At 42.2% G+C, this 15,000-nt stretch overlaps 1 protein-coding gene across 24 annotated transcripts in view; it reads left to right on the top strand.

Moving 5' to 3' along the window:
* The window catches only part of LOC135089708 (uncharacterized), a 227,498-nt gene that overhangs the window by 53,110 nt on the left and 159,388 nt on the right, over positions 1-15,000 (top strand). For 23 of the 24 annotated variants that reach the window (XR_010261591.1, XR_010261590.1, XR_010261589.1 and 20 more), the window contains exon 1: positions 6,740-6,868. The exons of the other annotated variant lie outside the window; for it this stretch is intronic. Coding sequence is in view for 19 of the 23 variants with exons in the window: in XM_063985651.1 (XP_063841721.1) it covers positions 6,821-6,868 (48 nt within the window). In the remaining 4 variants the exon portion in view is untranslated. Of the gene's footprint in view, positions 1-6,739; positions 6,869-15,000 lie in introns of those variants that run through there. 24 annotated transcript variants of the gene reach the window in all.

The raw sequence follows: 15,000 nt of genomic DNA on the forward strand, positions 1-15,000 counted from the left end.
CAGACAAAAGGAATACCAAAAATAGGCTGTGCAGAAATTGTAAAGTATAGGTGTGTAATTAGGAAGTAAAAGCAGGTATATTTCTTTCTCTAATCAATGTCTATCTCGTTTTCTATTCCCGCCCTTTTCGTTCACTGACAGATAAAGAAAATGGTAAAAATAGCACTCTATGGAAATTTTTAAGTACAAGTGAATGATTAGCGAAAACAAGCATTCCTCTCCTCTCAAATGTACCTTTTCACCCACGTCCTTATCCTCCTGGCTGAGTGGCAGGAAGAGTACTGAAATATAACCGTATGGAAAGTGCTAGACAGAGGTACGTAATTAACAGATACACGCAGATATATTACCCTCTCCTCTCCCTTTTCGTCCTCGTCCTCGTTGATGACTGACAGAACGTTAAAAAAGTACCGTATAGGAATTATTAGCTACAGGTGTGCAATTAGCAAGTACAAGCAGGTATGTGACGCTCTCTAATCATCGTCTACTTTTCCGTTCTCGTCCTCGTGCTCCTCGTCACGCAAGGCAAGGTAATGGGAAGGAAGGAAGGAAGTACTGTTAAGAAACCTCGAACATGGTATAAGCTCGAGTAATGAAAATGGGAAACTATGTATGCGCCAAAGTCTTTTTTTTTTTTTTTTTTTTTTTTTTTTACTAGAAGGCTAACACTTACTATGCTGTCAAAATAGTTCACTGTTTTCCGCTTTTGTTTTTGTTTTCTTCCCGCATTTCTTGTACCACGTTGCAGCTTCCCCCAGTAGTACGTGAGCGATGCGTCTGTCAAAATAGTTCACCTGTATTTGTATTCTACGAGTATATTCTCACGCATATTTATACCACGTTTGAGTTTTCCCAATAGCATATGGGTGGTGCGTCTGGCCGTGGCGTTAAGGAAAAGGAAATTAATACATCCGCTTCTATTCTCCACCTCAATATTATGTATCTACGCGAGGCAGGAGGCGGGTTGAGGCGTCTTGTCGATTCCAGAAGCGGATGGGGACGCCGCAGGAGCTGTGGAGTCTGGCTCGGATTTCCATAGAGGCACTTCATATATTCCAGCAGTGTGTTGTGTTGTGTTGTGTTGTGTTGCTGTTGCTTCCTGTACCTGGCCGACACCAAGGCTTTATTACACTACAGAGAGAGAGAGAGAGAGAGAGAGAGAGAGAGAGAGAGAGAGAGAGAGAGAGAGAGAGAGAGAGAGAGAGAGAGAGAGGGGGGGGGGCAGGCAGCTAGACAAACAAATAGACAGAATCTTACTTTTGCAAACGAGGGAGAGAGAGACAAGTACATTTTAACTTTTACAGAAACAGGCAGACAAACAGACAGATAGGACTTCATCTTTTTTTTTCCACACAACAGACAGACAGAGACAGAAAGATGGATAGACAGACGGACAGAATTTCACTTTTACTCGGGAGCAGTAATGTATTTTCCCTAAGTGTATATATTTATCCTCGCAGCGCGGCAGTAGCGGCGTCATTAAATCAGACTAGAGCATAAAGAATTGTGTTTAACATCTCGCATTTGCATGTATTACCTTAACGAACAAACATACACACGTACACAGAGAGAGAGAGAGAGAAATATCATGACCTTAGAACAGTACAAAAAAAAAAGACTTTAAAAGGAGTTACCAAGAATTTAGGGGAGGGAAAGACATCATTACTATAAGGAAAAGGAGGAGGAGGAGAAGGAAGAAGGGGAGTGTACTGACGAGACTGCAGGATAATTGCATCTAGTGAGGTTAACGAGGCGTGGGTAGAGTTAAGGAGAGATAACAGAGGAAACTACCCCTTGACTCTCTCTCTCTCTCTCTCTCTCTCTCTCTCTCTCTCTCTCTCTCTCTCTCTCTCTCTCTCTCTCTCTCTCTCTCTCTCTCCCCTTAAGATGTATCTATATATGAAACCACTTAGATCTTTGTGAGTAAGTCCTCCCGTGTGTGTGTGTGTGTGTGTGTGTGTGTGTGTGTGTGTGTGTGTGTGTGTGTGTGTGTGTGTGTGCGTGAGTCAGCGCGACACACACACACACACACACACACACACACACACACACACACACACACACACACACACACACACACACACACACACTGTTTGTCTCTCGGGGCTTTTAAGTGCGTGTGAGCGTCATAATCACGAGGAAAAGTATCTTGTGAGGTGCTCCCTTCACCTTCCTTTGTGCGTGAGAGAGAGAGAGAGAGAGAGAGAGAGAGAGAGAGAGAGAGAGAGAGAGAGAGAGAGAGAGAGAGAGAGAGAGAGAGAGAGAGAGAGAGAGAGAGAGAGAGAGAGAGATTCTTTTCCTCGGTATTGCTCAATCTCGCGGAGGAAAGGCAAGGAGATTTTGTTGATAAAAAGAAAGAAGGGAAAGAAAATCCTCAAGGTAGTGGAGTTTCTCGAAGTCTGCTATTGGTTCCAAGTGGATGCTTCTCCTCTGCTGTTCTTGTTGTTGTTGTTGCTGCTGCTGTTGTTAATGCTGTGGTGGGAGGCAATGTGGGCTTTGTGTCCCCTCGCGCTGAGACATTTAAAGCTAGTGTCCTGTGGTGTCCTGGTTTAACCCTTTCTTACTCTTTGGAGAATCTTTGTCTGTGTAAGGTAACGGTGGGGTGGTGGTTGTGATGGTGGTAGAAGTAGTAGTAATTGTAGTAGTAGTAGTAGTGGTGGTGGTGGTGGTGGTACCGATATTAGCTATTATTTTGTTGTTATTCCTTTCGTTTATCTTCCTTTTCATCTAATTAATGCAGTGTTATTTATTTTCGGCTGACTTTTTTATCGTTATTTGTATTCCAGCTATGGAATTCTGAATTGACGTTATAATAGATTTTACATAATATTTAACGTAATCTTAATAAATAGTGATAGATATGTCAGGAACAACAACAGCACCAGCTATAATAATAGTAGTAGTAGTAGTAGTAGTAGTAGTAGTAGTAGTAGTAGTAGTAGAAGTAGTAGTAGTAGCAGCAGCAGTAATAGTGTTTTAATAAAATCTTTGGTTACATACGCGTTTAGGCAAGACAAAGAGAAATTATGAGAACTAGAAGGAGAAAGAGAAGGAAGAGGAAGAGGAAAGCGAATATGATAAAAGGAAAGACGCGTCGCAATGTCGTTAGTAATTGATAGGAATTAAATTAGCGCATATGCAGGTCATGTGCTTCTCCGCGGGACGCAGGGGTGTGGCGCAGGACAACGACCAGCACACACGAACATCAGGCAGGTGGCAGGTGGGCAAGCAGGAAGATAAATGAGCAGGTAGAAAATTAAGAACCAATAAGCAAGCAGGAAGATGGATAAACAGGTAGGCAAGCAAGAACCAATAAGCAAGCAGGAAGATAAATAAGCAGGCAGGCACAAGCAGGGAAACAGGTAGGCAGATAGGTAACCAAGCTGACAAGCAAGGTAGACAAGCAGGTAGACAGGTAAGCAAGGAAAATAGACAGGTAGGCTGACAGGTAACCAAACTGACAGAAAGGTAGACATCACTTAGACAGGTAAGCAGGGCAAATAGGCAAGTAGGCAGGCAGACACGAATGCAGGCAAGCAGGCAGGCAGACAGGCAGACAGACAGACAAGGCAGCAATAGCAGCACTTAGCCCGAGGACACATTAACATGGAATAAAAATGCTAAGGCTAATTAGAATAACAATGGCCTGGAAAAAGGAATGGAAGGTCCTGTGGAACGTGTTATTGTGGCGACGCTGAATTGGCGGGGAGAGAGAGAGAGAGAGAGAGAGAGAGAGAGAGAGAGAGAGAGAGAGAGAGAGAGAGAGAGAGAGAGAGAGTTCCGTAAGTACTTCATAAGGCCAACTTTTCTTTCAGGATTTATGCGGGAAATTAGAGGAAGACTGCAGAAGTTATGAAGAGTGAGTCCCAGGCGGAGGGTCAGGCTGCAAAGACTTTGTTCCCTATAATGTCTTTCTCTCCTGTTGAGTGAGAATAGATAGCTTTTTTATGTAATAGGGGCTGTCACTAGGGGGCAATAAAAAATTAAAGAGACCCAGTGAAGGCGCCAGTCCCTTATAAGAACAGCGTGAAAGCGAGTCCAGAGTGTCTTGACATCCCCACCAACTTTTTCTACATTAACTTCTGCAATATTCCCGGCCTTGGATCTACTACTCAATCTGTGGAACGTCACCTCTCCTCTAATAAACCTTATCTTTATATAGATTGCGGTTCATTCTCTTATAGTTTACACTCCAATGACCTCGTTCTTTTGCTCGTTAAATGTATCAAACTATCGGATTATTGTACAGTTTCAGGGAGGCAGTTCAGAGGTATCGATATGAAAACGAGAAGGAAAAGAACGCAAAACTAAGGATGGTAAAAGGAGGCAAACTACAGACTTGAGATAAGAAGTTTTCATGGTTTTGTTTTGCTATCTTGCCGTGGAGTAGACAGGCAGTAGACAGGTAAGAGAAGGTTGGGGTACGCCTCGTGCAGTATCGTGAGAGCTAATAGTGATGATGATGATGACGATGATGTACTTTTTCGCCGTCAGTTCATCTTACTTTTACTTTCTATTCTTTTTTCACATTTGTTTTTTTCTGTCGGTTTGTTACTCTTATTTTTTTTCATGATATACTTTATTTATTTTTTTTTTTTTGTAGTCAGTTCCTCTTATTCTGTCGTTTTTCTCATAATGTACACTTTTTTTCCCAGCTCCAATTACTGTCATTTTTCATGATATATATACTTCTTTTGTTCTCTATTCCAATTACTCTGTCATTTTTCATTCCTCCTTTCCTTCCTTCTGTCGCTGATAAAGTAGCGTACGTGACGTGAGCGATATGCAGGTGTGTCATTAATGTCATTACCGAGAACCCTTGTCCCTGTTGTCACTGCCACACCTTGTCCTTACGGCCGTGAGTGGCGTGTGACCTTGGCCAGTATTCAGAAACGCTTTGCTCTCTCGCTACGACTATTTTCAAGGGCCCCACAGATGAGTAGCCGAGTTTTCAAGAGTGTTTTTCCTGTTAGCTATGTTGCAATCTTATTAATATATTACTAGAACCACGAAAACATCCTTAAAAACCCTGTAACTTCAACTAGAATCCTTTGAAAGTAATTGGGTCCCGCCTGTACGTGTAGCAGCGCCCCGCAGTGTCGATCTTGATACTCGAGCGGCTTGCATGATTGTAACGTAGATTGATGTATACTGGTCGTATGCATAGTACATACAGATTGCATAATTAAATAGTAGATACACATGATCGTAGCTACACACACACATGCACAGTCATGTACACACACACACACACACACACACACACACACACACACATAGTTCTGTAAAAATATATTTGCTCTCTAAATATGTACGTATACTAACATTCAGGTAGAGAGAGAGAGAGAGAGAGAGAGAGAGAGAGAGAGAGAGAGAGAGACGAACAAACAGACAGACAGACAGACAGACAGACACAAACACACAGACAGACACACAGACAGACAGACAAACAAAGACACACGGACAAAAAACCGACATTGCTGTATCAACACATGTATTTTATTCACTCCCTCTTTTACTCATCTCTCTTTTATTCATCTCTCTCTCTCTCTCTCTCTCTCTCTCTCTCTCTCTCTCTCTCTCTCTCTCTCTCTCTCTCTCTCTCTCTCTCTCTCTCTCTCTCTCTCTCTCTCGCCCGATCCCTTTGACACGTATAACTTCTGCGGTCCCTTGCGTGTGTGTTGCCGCCTGTGTGCCTTCCTATTGAGTGATGCCATACAAACTCAATGCTGCCGCGCCAATGGGTTGGATACATGGAGTGGCCGCCTCGCATCCACGCCAAGCCGGGCCAGTGTTGTGGAGCCTGACCCTCCCACATGTCCTGAATAGAGAGAGAGAGAGAGAGAGAGAGAGAGAGAGAGAGAGAGAGAGAGAGAGAGAGAGAGAGAGAGAGAGAGAGAGAGAGAGAGAGAGAGAGAGAGAGAAACCAGACAGAAAAAAAAAAGACAGACACATTCAGACAAAGAACTTAAATATATAACACTTACATTTCAAAAAAAAGAAAAAAGAAAACTGAAATTCTCCCTTCTTTTTTTTTCCAGTGATTGAATTATATATGAGAGAGTGGAAGAGAGAGAGAAAGGGAGGGAAAAAGAGTGAGAGAACATTCAATAAAACCTGTGTGTCATGACCATTCATAAAATACGACTTCCATAAGCACGTTCAGTATCCTTCTTTTCTATAATGTAATAATTAATGGTGACAGTGTGGTGACGCAGCAGCCTTCCTTCTTTATTCCCTTCATCAACTGTAACCTGAGAGAAAGAGAGAGAGAGAGAGAGAGAGAGAGAGAGAGAGAGAGAGAGAGAGAGAGAGAGAGAGAGAGAGAGAGAGAGAGAGAGCCGGTTTTCCTCTCTTTCTCTAATTGCTCTAAATTAAAAGTGGCATATAATTAATTTTTATGATTAGATTAGTACTAAGATCAAAGCGAGCCTTAGTTAGCAGGGCAATTGAGCTGAAAATGCTATCTACATTACTCTGTTTGTCTGTTTGTATGCTCGTCAACAAAATTGCACCGTAAGGAGATAAATTTTGAGAATATAACTCAACATGACTGAACTCTGAATGTTTGAGAACTTACCTTTAAATCAGATAAAACTCAAAATGATCCGAATTCATGAAACGTTCTTACCTCAAAATGAAAGTCTGATAATGTTTGAAAATTTAGCAAGTCTTTGTTTCATATTAAGTAAAATGGACCCAAATGTACTGATTTTTTTTTTTTTTTTTTTATTTTTACAGTGAGTTCTTGCAACCTTGAAAACAGCTGAGTGATTCAACAGTCATACTCTACATACAATCTTCTCACCACCTTAATGTGATGACCACATCAAGTGCTCGAAGAGGCCGCCACTGGCCTCAGTACAACGTGAGTCCCATACATTTTCAGTTCCTCTGACGGGTAAACAAAGCCTTAAAATACACATGTGTATAGAATATTTTCTACTTAGAATTACACGTTCTTTCACCTTTTTCAGTATTTGCAGAAACTTGCGTTACAACCTGTATAAACAAGCATAAACATTTTCATACCTTACTAAATTCAATTTACCAGCAAAAAAAAAAGAAAAGAAAAATAAAATAAATAAATAGATAAATATTTGCGCTGTAAATGAGAGATGATAGTAACCTAACTAACTTAACCTAACCAAAAAAAAATTTTTAAATCTATTCGCTATCAGTAAAAGGAGAAAGTAGCGTAACCTTTAACCTAACTTAACCTAATCCAACCAGAACAAAAGCTATTCTAAAATCGTTGCGCTGTAAACAGGAGGCGGAAGTAACACAACCTAACCTAACAAAAAAAAAAACAGATATTCTTGAATCATTACGTTGTAAATAAGAGGCGGAAATAACCTAACCTAATTTAATCTAACCTAATCTAACAAAGAACAACCACTCAGATCGCTGCGCAATCAATGAGAGACGAAAGTAACCTAACATAACTAAAAAAAAAAAAAAATCATTCTTAAATCGTTGCGCTGTAAATGAGAAGAGGAAGTGAAGTTTCCTTGAGGCATGGGGGAGGGGGAGGACAAGACAGGCAGGTGAGATGGACACGTGAACAATAGCCTAACGTCTTGTACAGGAACCGAGACACTGGATCCTTTGTGTGTCACGTTCCTTGCTCGCTCACGTTTTGTTCCTCCTTGGGTGTCTGTAAGCTACTCGTCCTCGTCCTCGTCCTCCTCCTCCTCTTCCTCTTCCTCTTCCTCCTCGTTCTCGTACTCGTCCACCTTCATCTCCTTCCTTCTCCTACTGCTCCTTCTACTCTTCTCCCACTTCGTTCTTATCCTCTTCCTCGTCCTCCTCTTCCTCCTACTACTACTATTATTCTACCTCCTCCTTCTGTACCTTCCCTATTCCCTCCTCCTCCTCCTCCTCCTCCTCCTCCTCCTCCTCCTCTACTTTCCCCTACTCTTTCTCGTCCTCCTCCTCCTCCTCGACCTCCTTCTCTTCTGCCTACTACAACTCTCCTCCTCCTCCTCCTCCTCCTGCTTCTCCTCCTCTTCCTCCTCCTCCTCCTCCTCCTCCTCCTCCTCCTCCTCCTCCTCCTCCTCCAGACTGTAAAGGTGTTATGATTCATTGTGTTTCTGTCCAAGTGTGTGAAAGGTGTCTGGCTTTTTACACCTAGTTTTTCAGGTCTTTCTTTTCTGCTGTCTATTTTTTGAGTCACATCTTTTGTTTTTATGTCCCTTTGTTTCTTCTTTTTTTCGTTTTCTTTTTTTATTCTTAACTTTTAATTGTTCTCTTTCTGGTTCTCTCTCTCTCTCTCTCTCTCTCTCTCTCTCTCTCTCTCTCTCTCTCTCTCTCTCTCTCTCTCTCTCTCTCTCTCTCTCTCTCTCTCTCTCTCTCTCTCTCTCTCTCTCTCTCTGTGTGTGTGTGTGTGAAGTGGATTTTTACATTCTCCTGTTTTTAGTTTCACAAGTTTTCACCGTTTCTTTTTCGCTAACTCGGTCCCCTTGTCTTGCTAAAAAATTATCACCATGGAATTCACTGAAATTTTGTTCATATCTTATTCTTTCACACAGCTTTCCACTTATATACAAGACGTAGGAAAGGTGAAAGCGTTCCATTAAATCTTTTCATTTAGTTAAATTCTTCCTGTACGTTTATATATATGTTTTTTTTTTTGTTCTAAGTATATTTCATTATTAAAAGGAGTTGATTAGTAGAATAAAGAGTGTACAGTTCTACAAAAAGAATAGTTTTTACAAAATATAATTAGCAGTAAGATTTACCTTGATTTAAAACACAAGCATTTTCAGTACGTCTTATGCATAAATTTTTAGTACCTCGCTATTCACAAATATATAAACCTTTCCACCGCCATTCCACATACATTTTCTTTAAACCCTTCCGCTGCTATTCTACATACCTATTCTCAATTGCAGACGATTCCGAAACACATCATTATTTTACACTTTCTCTAAACACTATACAGACTAAAAACTTGAAATTCTACTCTTTTGATCACATTTTCTTTCTTGTTAGTGCTTGTAATATTTTCTACAGCTCTTGGGTTGAGAGTTGTATATCGCAGCGAAAATGTTAAACCAGCACGTATTTGGCTGTATGGGGGGTATCGAACGGGGCTTCACATGCATGAACACACCTGGCAGTACCTCCTGATGATGGGTGTTGATAATGAGTGTACTATACAATTTAACCCTTCAGGTATCGTACCACGCGTCTCTATCACCTCGCGTATCTTGGTAACTTTGGGTCGATATTCTTAGGTATTATTTAAGGTAAGCCACAAATATAGGAGATAATACGTTTTCCTCGCTGATGAAAGGTGATAACTAGTTTACTCGTATTCTGCAGTTTTAAACCCTCAAGTAGTCTAACAAGTCATTTCTACCTCGCCTCGTAACCTCGTAACTTTGGATCGATATTCTTAAGTATAAAATTTAAGGAAAGCCACGAAAATGATAAGAGATAATGCATTTTCTTCCCCGCGTGTTAAGGCAAAAAAGGGGTCAGGGATTAAAAGATTACAAGGAATATGCATAAGAATCATTAGCTCCAGACGCCCTTCCAGGTATTTTTGTGAAGGAATGCTATTTCTGTTGCCTTTTTTTTTTTTTATGCTTCCTTATTTTATCATCCCCCGCTGCTCCTCGTGAAATGATTCCCCGGAGGTTAGGGATAAATTCATAAGCTAGATTAGTTTTCCTTCCGGATTTTTTCTTTTCTTTTCCCCTTTTCTTCCGTGTCTTGGTGTGTGTCGGGGGGAGGGGGACTGGGGACTGGGGAGTGAATTTTATTTTCCTATATCTTTATTATTGTTTCATCATTACTACTACTATTACTTTTATTATTTTAACAACTACTACTGCCACCACCACCACCACCACCACCACCACCACCACCACCACCACCGAACACCACTACTACTACTACTACTACTACTACTACTACTACTACTACTACTACTACTACTATCACCAGCACTACAATAACCATTACCAGAAATGAATTTCCCACGTTCGTAAAACCTAAAATCTTGCATCTCTACAGAATTCCCTCCGTCAGCATCATTCTTCGCTCTCCCTCGTCCCTTACTACCTCACACACACTTCTGCAGTACACACACATCACATTATACACCAAACGGGCATTAGGACACCAACACAATCCCCGCGCGGACATTAAACACAGACAATAACACAGAAAGACTCCGCGGCGCTGTGCTTGGGTCGTCACCGCGAGGAGCCGCCCCGCTGTGAGCCTGTCGGAAACCCATCCCGGCGCCATTCCTTCAAAAAGTTGGGCTGGCGCGCGGCACTTAGGCCCCGCCGCTCCAGTTTCAGGGAGATGCAGAAGTTATGTGTGGGACGTGCGCGGCCAACCAAGGGGAGTGATCCGGCCACGACTCCCTCAATAACGCGCCGGAGGGGAAGACGAAGGAGTGGAGCAGGAGGGGAGTTGCTTTGTTCGAGCGGGGAGTTTTCGCAATTACGTATAAGTTGTCTGCTAACTTGAACCATGAATGCAAAGTTATTACCTGGGTGTAAATCTTCACCTGCGTGAGAGATCAATAATTATTACTTCTTGCATTTACTTTCCCTTTTTCTTTCCTGCTCTTTTGGCTTGATTTTTTTTTATTTCTATTTATTTTTGGGGGGGAGGTTCTCATTTATTTGCGCTTCTTTCCATCTTGTTTTCTATTCTTGTTTTGTCTTTTCATACATAGAGGCCAATACTACAAACATTTTCCTCAACTTTTCTTTATATTCTCTTGTGTCTAGTTTTCCTCCTTTTTTTCTTTTTTTTTTTCCTTCCGGTGTTATTAATTATTGCAAGCATTTCGTTGTTTTTTCTTACTTTGTCTTCCTGCTCTTTCTTCTTTTCCCTCGTTTAATTGAGTTTCTTCGTTGCCTCGATGTCCACTTGGTATTTATTTTTTGTCAACTTTTTTTTTCTTGTTTCATTATTTCTTTTCTTTTGTAGACTTCCCTTTCTCCTTTTCCCTCATATTTCTTCCCTCGTCGCTCACCTCTCCTCACGATATATACTTTTTTTAAACAACTTTCTACTTTTCTTTTCCTCTTTTTCCTTTTCTTTATACACTTTTCCCGTTTAAACTTTCCCTATTTCCTCCTTCACCTTGTTTTCACTTTTTTTTATTTCCTTTTCCCATATATAATTCTTCTTTCGTCGCTCACCTGTCCGTTTTGTATTTACTTTTTAACAACTTTTCCCCTTTTTCTTTCTCTCTATTTTCCTGCCTTGCTTGGTCCCCGTGGTGTGTGTGTTGCCGCGCCGCACTAACACTTCCGAGGAACACGCGCCCCACTCTATGTCGCGTAAATCTTGCAACACCTACCTCGAACTTTTTCTTATTATTTTCCGGAGTTAGTTCCGTTCCATCACGCGGCGTCAACTATTGTTTCCATCGCGTTTTCCCTCAAGGGGGCGTGAAAATATTGCTTCTCTGATACTCTTACGGGGAATCCTGGGCGAAGGTGAGAGGAGTGGGGGAAGAAAATGCTAATATAAGTTCCAAGGCGACCAAACTATGCACTAAACCTACTTTGCTTAATAGCACAAAGTTCGAGAGCCGTTTATACCCGAGAGATAAAGTGTAGCATTACCGTCCCCGCGTGATGCAGGGATATTGTTAGCAGAGGTGGAGGACGAGGAGGACGAGGAGGAGGAGGAGGAGGAGCAGGAGGAGAATAATAATAAGAAAAAAATATATGTGCTCCACGAGGTAACTAGCAGCCGTCATCAGCGGAGCAAACAGGAACGCATGATAAAAGAGATTAAGTTGAGTGAGAGGGAGGCTATCTGCTTGCACCACCTGCCCTGCCGCCCGCCCGCCCGCCTGCCTGCCTGCCTCTATCCCTCCCCTGCCTCTATCTCCCCCCTCCATTGCACTTCTCTCTTACTCCTACTCCCCTTACCTCCCTATTGTCTCCCCTTCTTTCCCTTCCTCTCTCTCCCCTGCAGTTGCACTTACTTCTCTCCTTCCATCCCCCTGTCTCTCTGCCGTCTTCCCTTTCCTCCTTCCCTTTTTCCCTTCTCGCTACCATTCCTCCTTCCCAGTTTTCTCTTCCCTTCCTGTAGTCTTACCTTCCAGACTTCCTTCCTTGCTTGCCGCCTTTCCTTCAATTCCTAATAACTTTACTCTTCTTCCCGTCCTCCTTCCTCCCCTCCTTGTCTTTTCTCCTTTCCTTGCAGATTTCCACTCTTTCTTTCATTTTCTTTCCCTTCCCTCACTAGAGTGTTCTTTACATTCCCCCCACACTCTCTCTCTCTCTCTCTCTCTCTCTCTCTCTCGTAGCCAAGGAAAGGACGCCGCAAATATTCCAGCTTCTCTCTCATTATCCTCGCGTCCTTCCTCTCAAATTACTGTCATTCCCGCTAAAGATGTGTTTGCATACGCGCGAAAATGGGTACAGGGGATTACGTAATGATGTAACCTACTTTTTAAAACCCCCTCTTATCGACCTGACAGTATCTCCAGTTTTTGTAATAGCCAGTCAACCTGTTTCGCGTGTGATAGTGCGGCCCCTGTTGTTGTTTTCTGCTGTGTTATCTGGTCGCTGTTAGGCCAAGCACCTCATTAAGCCTTTGACTGCTACGCTGCGGCCTCTCCTTAAGCTTAATAAAATGGTCTGGAGCAAGTTTAGAGAGTGGTCTCTAAAGATGCCACTGACACCAATAGAAGTTACTGAGTGGTTCAGAATTTTTGCCGCTTGTACCTTTTCTGTTTTGCTCTCTCTCTCTCTCTCCGGTAAAATAATTTAGGACTGCACAAATGAAGTAGCAAGGTTCATGTTCTCATTTACAATCAAAGCTAATGAAACGTGACATCATTGCGCTCGGTACAGTACCACCTCTTATCTGTATTGCTTCGTGGCGCGTCCTTCACAACTGTAACACTGCAATACTCTTGGCACACTCCCTATCCAACATTTTTATTTACTACTGAAGGTATGCACGTTCGATGAAGCAGTTTAGTAACACCTCAAACTTTCTGTACAATACTGACAACGAGGCGATAAAAGTGGTGAAGGTGACACTCTTTCAAAACAACGTACGTACGTATCTAAGGTGAAACACATTACACTTTACAACTTTGTATCTGATTTGTTACTGAAGGTACATCTAATAAACCCAGTCAGTTTACTAACAGTTTTAACTCTTTACACTACTGGCAGCGAAGCAATGAAGGATGTTACATTCTTTGAAAAATATAATGTATATAAAGTCAAACGAATTGAATAGAGAGATCGGAAGAGTTATATATATAAACCTCTCGCTTCCAAGCAGCCTGAGGACCTAGACGGCTCAAATCGTATATCAGACTGACGACTACAATGTATGTGAGGAATATTCTTTAAATTATTCAGTGTCCGTTCAAACATGGAGGCGAAAGAGAGGAACAGCGAGAGAGGGAGTGAAAATGTTTCTACGCTTTCATCAGTTATTCTTGGCGAGCGGTAGATCATGACAAAGCTTAAATCATAAATCCCAGCTTGACAAATCGTACCAGACAAACAAACAAGGCTGGAAATGATGTCAACAAGCGAAGGGAACACACCCTTTCCCTCCCTTCCCCTTTCTCTTTTCCCTGTTTTTCCTTCCCTGTTTTCCTTTTCCTCTTCCTATTTTTTTCATCCCCTTTCCTCGCTATTGCTCTTTTTTTTCTTTATTCCCTCGTCCTTTTCCCCTTTCGTCCCTTTAACTCCTTTTCCCCTCCCATAGTTTCCTCCTTTTCTCTCCCTTTCCCTCCTCCCTCCGTTCCCCATCCTTTCCTTTACCTTCTTCCCCCATTTTCTCCTCCTTTACTCCCTTCACCTCCCTGTCCTTATCCTCATCCTTTCTCTCTTGTCTCCTTTCGTTGCTCTTGCCTCCCTTTCTCTCCCCTTCTCTCCTTATTCTCCCCTCACTCCCTTACTCCCGCAAAGCCTACCTGGACTTCCCCTCAATGATACCCTCCTTGTTTACAGTTTGGGAGGGAGAGAAGGAGAGAGAGGGAGGAAAAGTATAATATTCTCTCTCTTCTCTCCATCTCTCCAACATGAAGATACGCAGTTCAAACATTTTTAGCTTCAATTCTGACCTGCATTATGAAAAGGCGCTACGTATTTGCCACTGTTAGTCGTATCCCTGAAAAGTTGTAGGAGAGGCGCCCTTCTGCACGTGCCGGGACTGAGAAAGTCCTGAAGCCGCCCACTCACCGCCCACTCGCCGCCCTTTGTCCGCCCCACCATATCCCGTTACCTCCATGTATAGGAATGTGTGTTTGTGGATCAGCTGGGTGTGGTAGTACTTGTTGTTGTTGTTGTTGTGGTGGTGGTGGTGAAGAAATTTATCTACCTCTTGGGAATTTATTGGATTGGTTCTCGAGAATTTTTTATCATTTCGGGTACGATAATTTAATCTTTTGTGCACGAAATAGTAGCGCCGGCATAAGTAATGTTACCTATTATATAATCGATATCGTTCCTGCCACTACCAAGTCTACTACTGCTACTACTACTACTACTACTACTACAAGGAAAATTCGGTAAAACGTGTATCCTTACATTCAACCAGAGAGAGAGAGAGAGAGAGAGAGAGAGAGTGAATCATATATTCCCAGCTTCACTACAATGATTAATTCCGAGTTGTGTATTTGACTTTTTTTCCTTTTTTTCCTCGTCACGTTCAAAGCGTATCTGAAAATTGAAATGTAGACGTGAGGTGAATATATGAACACTTCACGCGGCGCCCTTTGCATCCACACCTGACAAACCAATGGCAGGTGTGTGTCCGCGGAATTACCTGTGTCCTTTTACTTTCGGACTGTGGCGGCGAGCGGGTGTGAAAAGTGTCCTCCGGCGATCTTTGATTTATGCCTCGCCGTACCTTGCCAAAAAAAGAATCTTCTACCTGGCAAAAATATCGAAAACGCTTCAATATCTTTAAAGGTCTTCTTCTTCTTCTTCTTCTTCTTCTTCTTCTTCTTCTTCTTCTTCTTCTTCTTCTTCTTCTTCTTCTTCT

Source organism: Scylla paramamosain, chromosome 33 (genome assembly GCF_035594125.1).
Source record: "Scylla paramamosain isolate STU-SP2022 chromosome 33, ASM3559412v1, whole genome shotgun sequence".
NCBI lineage: Eukaryota > Metazoa > Arthropoda > Malacostraca > Decapoda > Portunidae > Scylla > Scylla paramamosain.